The 13,698-nt window shown below is 39.5% G+C and overlaps 9 protein-coding genes across 9 annotated transcripts; all 9 read right to left on the minus strand.

The window, feature by feature from the left end:
• Window positions 1-2: 2 nt before the first annotated feature.
• On the minus strand, window positions 3-1,130 carry TM35_000083050 (procyclic form surface glycoprotein; the record flags this gene model as incomplete). The annotated part of the gene is made up of 1 exon (XM_029024170.1): window positions 3-1,130. A coding segment is annotated over one exon (1,128 nt), but the record flags the coding sequence as incomplete, so codon positions are not given.
• A 368-nt stretch (window positions 1,131-1,498) lies between these two features.
• TM35_000083060 (procyclic form surface glycoprotein) lies at window positions 1,499-2,581 on the minus strand (the record flags this gene model as incomplete). Its single annotated transcript, XM_029024171.1, has 1 exon — window positions 1,499-2,581. One exon carries the CDS (start codon window positions 2,579-2,581, stop codon window positions 1,499-1,501), a length of 1,083 nt encoding a protein of 360 aa, XP_028884574.1.
• Window positions 2,582-2,936: 355 nt separating this feature from the next.
• Window positions 2,937-4,208, minus strand: TM35_000083070 (putative procyclic form surface glycoprotein; the record flags this gene model as incomplete). Its single annotated transcript, XM_029024172.1, has 1 exon — window positions 2,937-4,208. The coding sequence occupies one exon, from the start codon at window positions 4,206-4,208 to the stop codon at window positions 2,937-2,939; it is 1,272 nt and encodes a 423-aa protein (XP_028884575.1).
• A 369-nt stretch (window positions 4,209-4,577) lies between these two features.
• On the minus strand, window positions 4,578-5,843 carry TM35_000083080 (putative procyclic form surface glycoprotein; the record flags this gene model as incomplete). The annotated part of the gene is made up of 1 exon (XM_029024173.1): window positions 4,578-5,843. The coding sequence occupies one exon, from the start codon at window positions 5,841-5,843 to the stop codon at window positions 4,578-4,580; it is 1,266 nt and encodes a 421-aa protein (XP_028884576.1).
• Window positions 5,844-6,242: 399 nt separating this feature from the next.
• TM35_000083090 (uncharacterized protein) lies at window positions 6,243-7,229 on the minus strand (the record flags this gene model as incomplete). The annotated part of the gene is made up of 1 exon (XM_029024174.1): window positions 6,243-7,229. The coding sequence occupies one exon, from the start codon at window positions 7,227-7,229 to the stop codon at window positions 6,243-6,245; it is 987 nt and encodes a 328-aa protein (XP_028884577.1).
• Window positions 7,230-7,472: 243 nt separating this feature from the next.
• On the minus strand, window positions 7,473-8,783 carry TM35_000083100 (uncharacterized protein; the record flags this gene model as incomplete). The annotated part of the gene is made up of 1 exon (XM_029024175.1): window positions 7,473-8,783. One exon carries the CDS (start codon window positions 8,781-8,783, stop codon window positions 7,473-7,475), a length of 1,311 nt encoding a protein of 436 aa, XP_028884578.1.
• Window positions 8,784-9,122: 339 nt separating this feature from the next.
• On the minus strand, window positions 9,123-11,738 carry TM35_000083110 (uncharacterized protein; the record flags this gene model as incomplete). Its single annotated transcript, XM_029024176.1, has 1 exon — window positions 9,123-11,738. The coding sequence occupies one exon, from the start codon at window positions 11,736-11,738 to the stop codon at window positions 9,123-9,125; it is 2,616 nt and encodes an 871-aa protein (XP_028884579.1).
• A 237-nt stretch (window positions 11,739-11,975) lies between these two features.
• TM35_000083120 (uncharacterized protein) lies at window positions 11,976-12,467 on the minus strand (the record flags this gene model as incomplete). Its single annotated transcript, XM_029024177.1, has 1 exon — window positions 11,976-12,467. One exon carries the CDS (start codon window positions 12,465-12,467, stop codon window positions 11,976-11,978), a length of 492 nt encoding a protein of 163 aa, XP_028884580.1.
• A 386-nt stretch (window positions 12,468-12,853) lies between these two features.
• Window positions 12,854-13,585, minus strand: TM35_000083130 (putative RNA-binding protein; the record flags this gene model as incomplete). The annotated part of the gene is made up of 1 exon (XM_029024178.1): window positions 12,854-13,585. The coding sequence occupies one exon, from the start codon at window positions 13,583-13,585 to the stop codon at window positions 12,854-12,856; it is 732 nt and encodes a 243-aa protein (XP_028884581.1).
• Window positions 13,586-13,698: the final 113 nt, after the last annotated feature.

Here is a 13,698-nt window from a genome sequence, read left to right on the forward strand (position 1 = left end):
GGTGGTTGTCCATAACCATAACCTTGTGATGGTGGTACTGGTGGTTGTCCATAACCATAGCCCTGTGGTGGTGGTGCTGGTGGTTGTCCATAGCCATAGCCCTGTGGTTGCTGTGGTGGTTGTCCATAGCCATACCCTTGTGATGGTGGTACGGGTGGTTGTCCATATCCAGTGGGTCCCGTGTATCCCGGTGAGTCAGTAAGTCCTTGATTGGACGTTGTTGGTACGCCTAAACTGTTGTTTGTAGGTTTGTTGTTTCGTCCCACACAGTAGCAGGCCAACGCCACACAGACACCGATTTCCAGCAACAGGAGGAGACATCCAAGTCCTATCATGGCAATTCCAGCAGTACGGCGATTCACACCAAAGTCCCCTGTACCTTTCGTCAGCCGCTGTAGCGCTATGAAAGGGTCCTTGTCGCTGTACAGGCGCACCACAACGCTGGATGGTTCCGACACCTGGTAAATATTCGCCAGCTCACCAAAATCGTAAATGGCACTGCGTAGAGTGGAGTCCTCCTTGTATGCCCCTGGACTGATCTCACTAGCTACAAGATACAATCCGGAGAGATACTTTTTCTGCAAGCATGTACCACAACGGCTGTTTACACGACATGAGGAACTTGTGGGAGTAAAATTTCCACCGGAAGCAATACAATTGGCTTGAAAATTTTCCACCATGATGTAACACTTGCAAGTTTTGCTGGATGAGGAACAGGAGCTTAACGAACATTCAATAAACCTTTTATGAATGATCGTTCGAGGAACAGTTCGTGTGAACTTTTGCACAGTGTTGATGTTCACGTCAAAGTTCGGCAAGGAGGAAGTCACTTTTCCTATAGGAACGGTAGCCTCAGTAAAGACAGAAGTGACACCAGGCACACCATCCACATTAAGAGATACACGCCTAACGGCAGCAGGTTCTTCGTTTATGGTGCCAGTCCACGCTTGGATGGGTGTGGGATTAAAATTATTCACAGCCGCTTTAAATTCTTTACGACCATCACTTTGACTGAGAAACAAACTCCCAACAATAATAAGTACGGGTCCACCAATTAGAAGAAAACAAACACAAGACACAACAGCCTTGAGATACTCTCCAACCGCATCAACAATATCGAAGAAGCACATTGTAAAAATATTTCTTGTAATTATTCAAGTGTAAAGCAAAGCAAAGGAAAGGAAAGCAAACAGTAAAACAAATATGCAAAAATGCAAAAGGACTTTCAACACACACACATAGGTGTATCCTCACCTGACAGCCACACACAGAGTCACCTTATCAGCTTTTATACACTGAATCACTGAATTCTCAAAATCCTATTCACCACAAAATTGAATAACTTGAGATATAGAAAGGAAGAAGACATCACATTAAAAGTTGTTTAGTCACTAACAAAAAAGGAACAATCAAAACGAGCATAATACAACACCCACAAAAAAAGAAAAAAAAATCATTCTACACCTACAAAAAATATATATATTCTAATCTTACCATATTATTTCTTCTCAGGAAAATCATTGGATGCTTCAGCCGACTCAGTTCTCCCAGGAAGATACCCTTGAACAGGTGCCGGTCCATAACCATAACCTTGTGGTTGTTGTGGTGGTTGTCCATATCCAGTGGGTCCCGTGTATCCCGGTGAGTCAGTAATTCCTTGATTGGACGTTGTTGGTACGTCGAAACTGTTGTTTGTAGGTTTGTTGTTTCGTCGCACACAGTAGCAGATCAATGCCACACAGGCACCGATTTCCAGCAACAGAATGACAGAACCAAAGACAATCATGACGATACCAGCAGTACGGCGGGGAGCACCAAAAGGTGCCACACCATGGTTCAGCCGCTGTAGCGCTATGAAAGGGTCCTTGTCGCTGTACAGGCGTACCACAACGCTGGATGGTTCCGACACCTGGTAAATATTCGCCAGCTCACCAAAATCGTAAATGGCACTGCGTAGAGTGGAGTCCTCCTTGTACACCCCTGGACTGATCTCACTAGCTACAAGATACAATCCCGACAGATACTTGTACTGCGCACATGTACCACAAAAGCTGTTTTCACCACATGAGGGACTAGTGGGAGTAAAATTTCCACCGGAAGCACTACAATTAGCTTGAAAATCAAGCGCAGCAGTGTAACAGCTACACGATCCGCTCGAGGATGAACAGGAACTCATAGAACACTCAATTGTCCTCTCCTCAGTGATTCTTCGAGAAACAGTTCGTGTGAAGTTTTGGACAGTGTTGATGTTCACGGTAAAACTCAGCATTGATGGAGGATCAACCTCCAAAGGAACGTCAGCCTCAATAAAGTAAGAATAGACATAATCCCCAAAAGGAACTTGAAGGACATCATAAAAATAATAAGCAGGTTCGCCGTTGATGGTGCCAGACCACGCTTGGATAGGTGTGGGATCAATGTCATTCACAGCCGCTTTATATGCACTTTTGCTAGTATCTGGTCTCACAAGGAAACTCCCAACAATGATAAGTGCCACTCCACCAAATAGGATAAGGCAAACACAAGGCACGAAAGTTTTGAGAAAGTCTCCAACGGCATTACGCTTACCAAAGCAGCACATTGTAAAAATCTTTCTTGTAATTATTCAAGTGTAAAGCAGAGTAAAGAGTTAGGCAAACAAACAAAAATGCAAAAGGACTGTCAACACACCACACACACACATAGGTGTAACTTCTCTGGGGATACAAACAGAGTCACTTCATCAGTTTTTATACTTTGAATCATCACATTAGAGATTCCTTCTTCTAGTTAATTATCATCCTCAGATATAAAAAGGAAGAAGAGCATTACACTATTACTACTTGTTTAACCACTGTAAAAACAAAAAAAAAATCAAGTTGACGCTACCACATACCCCAAAAAAAGAAAAAAATATGCTACACTCACAATAATAAATATATTCTAATCTTACCATACTATTTCTTCTCAGAAAAACCATAGGGTGCCGCAGGAGACTGAGTTCTCCCAGGAACATACCCTTGAACAGGTGCCTGTCCATAACCATAACCTTGTGGTTGCTGTGGTGGTTGTCCATAGCCATAACCCTGTGGTGGTGGTACGGGTGGTTGTCCATAGCCATAACCTTGTTGTGGTGGTACTGGTGGTTGTCCATAACCATAACCTTGTTGTGGTGGTACTGGTGGTTGTCCATAACCATAGCCCTGTGGTTGCTGTGGTGGTTGTCCATAGCCATACCCTTGTGATGGTGGTACGGGTGGTTGTCCATATCCAGTGGGTCCCGTGTATCCCGGTGAGTCAGTAATTCCTTGATTGGACGTTGTTGGTAAGCCTAATCTGTTGTTTGTAGGTTTGCTTTTTCGTCGCACACAGTAGCAGATCAATGCCACACAGACACCGATTTCCAGCAACAGGAGGAGACATCCAAGGACAACCATGGTAATTCCAGCAGTACGGCGATTCACACCAAAGTCCCCTGTACCTTTCGTCAGCCGCTGTAGCGCTATGAAAGGGTCCTTGTCGCTGTACAGGCGTACCACAACGCTGGATGGTTCCGACACCTGGTAAATATTCGCCATCCCACTAAAATCGTAAATGGCACTGCGTAGAGTGAAGTCCTCCTCGTACACCCCTGGACTGATCTCAGTAGCTACAAGATACAATCCCGACAGATACTGGTACTGCGCGCATGTACCACAACGGCTGTTTACACCACATGAGGGACTAGTGGGTGTAAAATTTCCACCGGAAGCATTACAATTAGCTTGAAAATTTTCCACCATGGTGTTACAGCTACACGATCCGCTCGAGGATGAACAGGAACTCATAGAACACTCAACAAAGCTTGTATAAATAATTTTTCGAGAGGCAGTTCGTGTGAAGTTTTGGACAGTGTTGATGTTCACGGTAAAACTCAGCATTGAGGCAGGTGCACTTCCCAGTGGAACGGTAGCCTCAGTAAAGACAGAAGTGGCACCATCGACGAAATCCACATTAAGAGATACACGCCTAACGGCAGCAGGTTCTTCGTTTATGGTGCCAGTCCACGCTTGGATGGGTGTGGGATTAAAATTATTCACAGCCGCTTTAAATTCTTTACGACCATCACTTTGACTGAGAAACAAACTCCCAACAATAATAAGTACGGGTCCACCAATTAGAAGAAAACAAACACAAGACACAACGGCCTTCAAACAGTCTCCAACCGCATGAATTATATCGAAGCACATTGTAAAAATCTTTCTTGTAATTATTCAAGTGTAAAGCAGAGTAAAGAGTTAGGCAAATAAACAAATATGCAAAAGGACTTTCAACACACACTACACACACACACCACATAGGTGTATCCTTTTCTGACTCATAAGTATAAACACATAATTCTAGTGGTAAGAATGACTGTAAGTGATATAGAGACCGTGTCAGCTTCTACTGGTTTCCCACACCATTCGCATGACAGGGACTCAAGGTTTTGTACACGTTACAAAGGAGTAAGGCAGAAGAAAAGAAAAGAGAGGCAATGGAGAGGAAATAAAAATGCTAACGTTATTTAAAGAAAATATAAAATTAAATACTTTTTTGTTCATTCTGAGATTTGTGTTCTATTTTTTAACAGAATCAACGTCTTTGGAACTTGTACAAGTTGGTTGAGAAAGTGAATCCCCATAGGAGTACTGTGGTGGTGCTTCCTCGGTTGTGGAGAACCCTTGTGTAGCCAGTGGTTGTCCATAGAAGTATACTTGTGGTTGTCCGTACACATAACCCTGGAGTGGTGCCAAAGGATGTCCATAACCATAACCCTGTGGTGCTGCTGCTGCTGCTGCTGGTGGTGGTGGTGGCACAGCTAGTTGTCCATAAACCGGCGGTTGCTCTAGTGATTGTCCATAACCACTGGGTGTCATATATCCCCCTGAGTTGGTAACTGCTCCATTGGACGTTGTTGGTAAGCCTAATCTGTTGTTTGCAGGTTTGCTTTTTCGTCGCACACAGTAGCAGATCAATGCCACACAGACACCGATTTCTAGCAACAGGAGGAGACATCCAAGGACAACCATGGTAATTCCAGCAGTACGGCGATTCACACCAAAGTCCCCTGTACCTTTCGTCAGCCGCTGTAGCGCTATAAAAGGGTCCTTGTCGCTGTACAGGCGTACAGCGACGCTGGATGGTTTCACTGCAGTATAATCATGTGCCTCTTTTCCAAAATCGTATTTGGCGCTGTACATACTTTTATGCTCACTGAATACCCCTGGACGTATCTCAGTAGCCACGAGATACACAGTAGAAATGTATTTTGTATATGAGCATGTACCACAGATATCAGACAAACCACACTTTGATTTACCTTTATCAAACTCACCCTCGTTTGAAAGACAATCATTCTCAAAGGTAGCCAGAGCGGCCTTACAAGTACATTCGCTACCGGGTGGAAAACAATCTTCAGGAATACATGTGTACTTTGGACTTTTTGATTGCATCATGGTTACACTCCTTGTGAAGTTTTGAACGGTAGAAATATTAACAAACAGATCGACAGATAGGGGGGTTGATTTCTTTTTTTTTGAATCTTCCTTCAGCTGAACGGTAGCCTCAGTAAAGACAGAAATGACGTTAGGCATACCATCCACATTGAGAGGCACGTGGTAAACAGTAGCAGTAGAGTCGTTGATGGTGCCAGTCCACGCTTGGATGGGTGTGGGATTAAAGTTCTTCACAGCTGCTTTAAATTCTTTACGACCATCTTTTTGACTGAGAAACACACTTCCAACAATAATAAGTGCAGCTCCAGCGATAAAGAGGAAGATAACAACTGCCACAACAAACTTTAAATACTTTCCCACTGTGGCAATAACATCACAACAGCACATTGTAGAAACCTTTCTTGTAATTATTCAAATGCAAAACAAGGAATAGAAATCAAAAAAAAGAAGCAGACAACAGTATAACGGATTATATAAAATAAATAGATTTATATATTTAGTATGAACTTACTTGTTTTCCTTAGAAGAGTTTTTTTTAAAAGGTGAAATCGGACGAAAAAAACAAAATGGAGCAATGTTTTTTTTTTTTTTCTTCAGAAAACTCTTTAATCTAGTAGTCTACATTGAATACATCAAGTGACGTTTTGTAGATTAAGATTTTCTCTTTTTGAAGGATAAAGGTTTTTTTTTTTTTTGTGTGTGTGTGTGTGTGATTACTCATTGGGATATACAGTTAATGATTTAACCCACTCGGTGTGATCTACTGTTTATCTTATGCTGTAGTTGTTACAATCCTTTTTTTTGCTTTACTAGCGTGAGGAGTGACTCAACAGTTGCCTCATCACTTCGTTCATCCTCGACCTGTCTAAACTGTAATCGCAGCTTTCGGGCTTCCTTTTCATGTAATTTTCGCTGAATATGATCTACATAGTGCTGTTTTTCTTTATTACGAGATCCACTCATGACATATCCAACAGCTTCCGCTGCAGCAACACTCTCTGCATCGTATCCAATTTCTCCTCGACGCGGAGCTCTTTTGAACTGCCGAAGAAATTCTTCTCGTGACATCTGAGAAGGATGTTTCATATTGTTTTCGTTTAACAATTGCGAGATACCGTTATCTTCACTATTCACGCATGTGGTGTTTTGGATAGAAACGTCAAAATCCTCTTCATTCTCATCAGATGGAAGAGGTGCATCATTTTTATTATGATCAGAAACATTCTCTTTCCTGACATTGTGAGAATGAAGTGAAGTAACTGCTGCATTATTTCTATACTCAAGGGAAACTGTTTTCTCCTCTCGGTCCTTTACTCGAGCCTTTTCTATAAGACTTCCAAGAATACTTCGAGGTTGAAGTGAATTATTTGATTCAGCACAGGTTAAGTTAAGTTCTGAGTTAAGTGTTTTTTCTTGCATCTTACTGAGTTCATTCCTCGGTGTTGAAGAAGCAGAAGAAACACTAACTGGGGGAGGCTCGTTTCTGGAGACTTGGTAAGGCACCCCCGATGCACGCACAAGAGATGCAATGATATGAAACAGAGGACTACTGTCATCTTTCTCCTTTTCCCAATCTTCGGTTTTTTTTTGGTTAGACTCCAGTGAGCGCATTTGCTGCTCTTCTCGCCGTCGTTTTTGTCGTAGATGTGCTGCTTCCTGATTTGCGGCAGCGTATTGTGTGCAAAATGGATTAGAGAGAAATGTCAAGAAGAGAGTCCTTTCCAGTTCTTTCCCTGTCGGTTCATTTGCAGGAGACCAGAAGGTATCGGTCATTATGGCCTACCTTTTTTTTCAATTAGTTACTGTATAAATAAGAAATGAATGAAAGCAAAAAGAATGATAATAATAACAAACAAAAGGGGTACATGAACTTAACATTGAAACCATAGAGAATCATATAACTTACGGAGAAAAAAAAAAAAAGATCGGCACTATTACACATGTATAAGGTTTGGTGTCAAGAACAACAACAACAACAACAACAACAAGATATATATATTTATAAACACCGTCATATCAAGTAGTTATCACGTCAGCTTCATCTTCTTCCTCATTTTTCTCATCTTCCTCCTTTTTCCCCTTGAGGTACATTTCGTCAACATTTAAACCAATCAAAAAGGCTTCACGCAGAGTGTTAGAAATGTTAAGATTATTTACAAGAGCTACAAGTTCATCTCTAGTTTTTAATGGAACATTTTGTGTGCTAACAGCAGTTATTTTCGTTGTAGTACTAGATGTTTCACGCTCCTCCTTAGTCATCTTCTTCTTCCGTGTAGATTCTGGAGTTATTCTTTTCTTCTTTGAATGTCTTGTCAAATCCAAAGTAGTCGTAGAATTATCTTCCTCTGTTTCAGATTTTATAATGGTTCCTTTTTCTTTTTTGATAGTGTTTTCAGCTGGTTTTTTCGCCTCACGGTGAACAAGGCGACCGTTTACTAAAACAAGTTCACCTTCTTTAACCCATGTAGCATTGCAAAGAGGTTTAGGTGTGCTAGGAGAAGATATAGGTTGAACTGGAGTTTCTTCTTCAAGAATATTTTCAGTCACTATCATATCATCCACATCTGTCTTTCGTCGTTTCCAAGGAGGTAGTAAACCAAGAGGTTCTGTTGGTACCACAGTAAAACTCGCTTCAAAAGCCTTTTGATCAATCTGTTCTTGCTTTAATTCTTCGCGTGAACGCACCTGGAAAGGTAAAGGAGCATCACCCAATCGTTTCAAAAGTTCACGTCGCTCGCTAGTACTTAATTCAGAGGCCACATTTGTTGTAGAAGCCATAGTTTCAGGAAAGACATAATGTCGGCAAAAAATTGTTCCTCCTGTTTTTCTAATATTGTAAGGGGTTACATATTCTTCATTTTTACCAATACATGAAGAACACTGTGCAACTAGTTGTAATCTCCTCTTCAATGTAGCAATCAGACATCTCTGTGAACATCCAATGAGTGGAAGCAACGCAGCACCTAGATTTACTGTTGATTCCTCCAAGAAACTATTTGTCACCACGGAAGCAAAAGTCACTTCATCTGCTGTACCACTATTCTTGGATTCATCAGTGGTACAATTCTCACTTCCGACTTCTTTTTCATATCGCTCTTGTTGAACTAGAACACGATTACACATTGAAGAAAATGTACTCAAAGCAGGGGAAAGTGAAAGTTGTTGAAGTGAACGATGAGAAAAAAGAGGACACAAAATGGTTCGTGAAGCAACGTTGGAATAGGTACTTGCAACTGATAGCAGACCTGCACGAAGTTCTGGACTAGACTCAAAGGAACGAAGGATACGATGAGAGGACCATGGCAGTACCGCATCTTCAGCATTCATTTTGGAGGAATTAACCCAAAAATTCCTTCTGATGTCTCTAAAAAGAAAAAAAAACACATATAGAGAAGTGGAGAGGGAAGGGGAAGGATAACAAGAAAGGAAGAAAAAAAAGGAAAAAAAAAAAAAAAATGAACAGAATCCGTATTACATCGCCCCTGACATCCGGTATTCAGAAACCAGGAAAAAAAAAATAATAATAATAATAATAATAATCAAAGAAAAAACATCTAGCTATTCTTTTATGTAGATCCTCAACCTTTACATCACCTATGAAGTTTTTTTTTTTTGCTTCATGCTTTTAATACAATACATGCGTAGAGAATCTATAATAACTTCTGTTTAAAGAGCTGAGGCAATACCAGACAAGTCTTCCGACAAATCAGGAAAACGATTTTTCAAGTCTTCTAAGATCTCCATCATTGTCTTTTTCTTCTCTTCAAGTCTGGTTAATTCCTCATTTACCTTTTCTGGAGTAAGGGATAACTTATAATTACCTTTCTCAGCATCACGAAGACGTTGTAAACTTGTACTTTTCACTTTCTTTTCATCTTCGAGTCTATCACATTCCTTTTGCGCTGTCATTAATTGTGCTTGAAGGTCCGCAATTTGTTCATCAAGAGTTTCAACTTCACGTCGAGCAGTTTCAGCTTCACTTGTAGCTTTCTCAATAGAAGCAATACATTCTTTAATAACTTTTTCTTTCAGCTGAGCTTCCTGTCTTTTTTCATTAAGTTCTTTAAACATTCTTGCACTTTCTTTATCTACATCCATTCTTGTAGCACCTCTCTTATTCTTTTTTGTAGCGGTTTGAATTGCTTGTCCCTTGGTACGAATTATTTCGCGGTGATCAATAGATTTCTGCATCTCCTCTATAAGAAAACGTTGTTCTCGTTGTAGTTCATTCATACGTTTCTCCATAATCCCAATTTCCTTTTTCATCTTTTCAACTTCAGCTCTACCAACTGTAGGATCTAGCGCCATTTCTGTTTCTTTTGCAACCTGTATTTTTCTTTCCCAAATAAGAATATCTCGCTCACAGCTCATGATTTGCTCAAGCAAATCAGCTTTACTTTGACGAATTTCTCCAATTTTGTTTTCAAGATCAATAGCCTCTCGCTTTTTTTCTTGGAGTCTACGAATAAGATCATTTTCAAGAAGAAAAGCTTCATTAGCAATAATTTTCTGATCTTCTGAGTTTTTACTAAGCTGTATATTTACTCTTTTCATTTCAAGATGCATAGCATTTGCTTTGTTTTCCAAATTCGCAATTTCCTTCTTTTCATTCGCAATATTAATCAATAGACGATCTCTTTTTTGAGTTAGAACTGTACCTTCTGCTTGTAATTCAAGAATAGCTTCATTAACCTCATTAGCACTGTTTTTGCAATTTACTAATTCTGTTTGAAGCTTTATCCATTCTTGTTGAAGAGCCTCATTTTCACTTACCTTTTCTGCAATAGCTTTTGATAAACTGTTTATAGTGGCTTCTAAAGGACCGACATGTTCACCCTTATCTACTCCATGAATGCCTACCAATTGCTCAAACTGGTGATTAAGTTGATCAAGCTGTTTTTGTTTTCTATCAATTTCATCATGTCTACGGCGAATATCCATTTGCATCCGCTCAATCAGTGTACCCCGAGACTGTAGTTCTTTTTCCAATTCACTTAAAGTAGTTTTCAAAGTCTCATTATGTGATTGTGCTTGTAGTGTATCCACTCGAACACGAGCTAATTCATTTTCCATTTGTGTTACTTGTAGCTCTTTAGCTCTAATTGATTCTTTAATTTTTTCAATTTCATGTAATGTACCTTCACCTTCCTGTTTAAGCGTTGTCTGCTTACCAAGTGATTCAATAATATCATTTTCCATTAGAATAACATCTCTTGCACATTTTTGTATTTTTCTATCAATTTCTGCAGCTTCAGATGCATAAGTACGTGCTTCATACTCTATTTTTTTAGTTTCTATATCTGTTTGTTCCAAGTCTTTCTTTAACATTTCATATGACTGTGCACTCTTATCTTTCCGTTCTACTAACGCATCAATTTGTTTTTCAAGGACAGCAACCTCATTATCTACCCGTGACATAAATTCCATCAACTTTGAAGTTTCAGTTTGAACTTCCTCAATTTCTTTTCGACAACCAGTAATCTCGTTTTCCAATGTTTGCATATCATCTTTCTGTTGTTGTAACGCTTCTTCAGTTTTCTTCATGGCTTCATGACGACGTTGCATCCCTACAAGAGTACTTTTCCATTGTTGAACCAGTTGTTTTTTGTCAAAGTTAATTGCTTCCATTTCTGCTAATGCTTCTGATAATATTTCCCTTGCTCGTTGCGTTTCCTTTCTTTGATTTTCAATCTGTGAATCGACTGTAGATACTTCTTCTTCAAGTAAAACAACTCGCTTTTCAAGAGCGTTAATGAGATTATCTTGTTTTAATTTCTCCTTTTCCAAATTAGTAATATCTTCTTCTGTTTTGTAAGCGGCCCGCCTTTCAACTTGAACCTCATTTTTAAGTTGCTCATTAAACTGCTGTACTTTAACAAGTGTTTCAGTAAGTTTAACAAGATCATTCTGCTGATGTTCATATTGTCGTTGTTGATCTTCAATACTCTTTCGAAGACTTTCTGCCTGTGCAGCAAGATCTTCTCGTTCTTGTAATTTTTCTTCATGTTGTTGTTGTGTTGAAGCATATTTTTCTTGATACTTCTCAAGTGTCTCTTGCAATTTAGCAAGATGTTGCTGGGAGTTATACAGTTCAACACCACATTGCTCTCTTTCTTTTTGAACCATAGTAAGTTCATTTTTTACTTCGTAAAGCTGTTGTGAAACTTCCTGAAGGTGTTTACGAAGTTGAGCCTCGATACGCTGCTGAACTGGTGCCAGAATCGAGGATTCAGGATCCAACTCAGACATATCGCTCGTAATCTCATAAGCAGTTTCAGTCATGATTCCTCTATTAACAGAAAGAAGAACAAAAAACAAACTTCAAAAGAAAAAGAAAAAAAAAAATAAGAACTTTTCTTTAACCAAGAGATACACACATATAGAATGAGATGGTATAGGTATTACGTTCAATAACAGAAGGGATACATACAGTGCCTTTTTTAAAAACAAGAACACCAGTACGAATAAAAGGAACAACAATAATAGTAATAACAACAACAACAACACACCCTTCTTCTCTTATACCTTCTTAGCTAAACGTTCTTCTTCTTTTTTCGCCCATTCAGGCATCCTATTAATTTCACGATAATCTGGAAAGGGTGGCTGATCAATTCCATTTTGATGAGGCCTATACTTTTCTGGAAGTTCAGGTATAACTCGATAGCTGTAGTCAACAGTTTTAAATTGCTTATAGTACAACCACTCTTCCTTCGTATCGAAATGTTCTGGAGGATTACCATTCTGAAAAGCATGAACTGCACTTCTAATAGCATTCCTGGTCATACGTGGTATCCCTCTAACTCGCATTTGTCTTTTGTCACATGTCATTAAGTCATTCCAATCCTTAAAAGTGGCCTTGAAATCGCTCGTTGGCTTTAAACGATGGATATCAGCTTTTTCTAAGAACGCCTCATGATTAGGAACGTAAGACGTAGGAGGGCGTATGGCAACAGGGAGAATTTCTGAACGTTGTGTCGTTTCAATAGGTGCCAGTTTACGAGGATCAGGCATGTAGGTATACTTATACGATTTATGTGGTCCATGTGTCTGATCAAGGAACCTAAGGGTGGTTTTCATCTCTCCACGATTTTGGCGACTAAACAAGAAGAAAACAATCTTAAGAAAGAAAGAAAGAAAAAAAAAAACAGTAAAAAACAAAAGAGAAAGAATACAGATAAAGACAATAATGTCTACAGCTTCTGTTAATTGTTTAGATTATTACTGTTGGTTTATTCTTCCTTAACTAAGAAAAGAGCCACTGTATTAAATGTTTTTTCTTTCTTCATTACTTACTCTTATTCGGTGACTAGTAGATTTTCAGAAAATTTTTTTGTTTGTTTTCTTTGGCCCTCTTTCCTTTTTTCCCATGTTTCATTGACCTTATTATTTTCAGCGATCTACATCCCCATCTGTAGTGCTGCGGGACCAGGAATCTTTACGGTTCCGCTACTGACTGAAATAACATTCCCCTTAACTGTCTTACCATTAAGTTCTTGGATACACCGTGAGACAGATTCGGGAGAATCAAAAGAAATCATAGCAATTAATTCGTATCGGTTAATGTCGATTACGTGTCCGAAAGGAGAAAATAGTTCCATTAACTGCAAATTAGTCATATTAAACGGAATATTGTCAGCAAATACGACACTTACTCGAGCAGGAGGAACATAAAAGTGTTGCCTTCTACCTCCCCTAGAACCTGTGTTTTGCCTTGTGTTTTGCTGGCCTCTTCCACCCCTAGCTCCACGATTCCTTTGATAGTTTTCATTCCCTCTCCTCCTTGGTTGTTCATACGATCCTTTCGATTTATCATAGGTGCCGAAATTTAACAATTCCATAGCAAGATTTTTAGCTTTTCCTCTGGATGGTATTTTTGTTGTATTTTTCTCCTTTGTAGAAGATTCGTCATCACTCAACGAGAGTCCAGGAACCGTGTCAACAAGAGAACGAGCTTTCCTGGCTGATTCTTCAGAATCAAATTTAACGAACACAGTTGTAGTATTCTTCTTCTTCTCTTTTGTCCTTAGTGACCCAACTGCCTCTACACCTGGCCACTCCCTAACTGATGACTCTATTCGGGCGAATTCACCTGAAGGACAAAACGCCAGCATTGTAGAAGGATTCATCATTACAAGAGATAGTATCTCTGTTGGGCTTTGAGAATCTAGAAAAGAAGAGAAGAAACAGAGAAAAAAAAAATATATAGATCAATAACAAAAGTGTAATAAACAACAACAACAAA

The sequence above is a fragment of the Trypanosoma theileri genome, assembly GCF_002087225.1.
Source record: "Trypanosoma theileri isolate Edinburgh chromosome Unknown TM35_Tth_8_V1, whole genome shotgun sequence".
Lineage (NCBI taxonomy): Eukaryota > Euglenozoa > Kinetoplastea > Trypanosomatida > Trypanosomatidae > Trypanosoma > Trypanosoma theileri.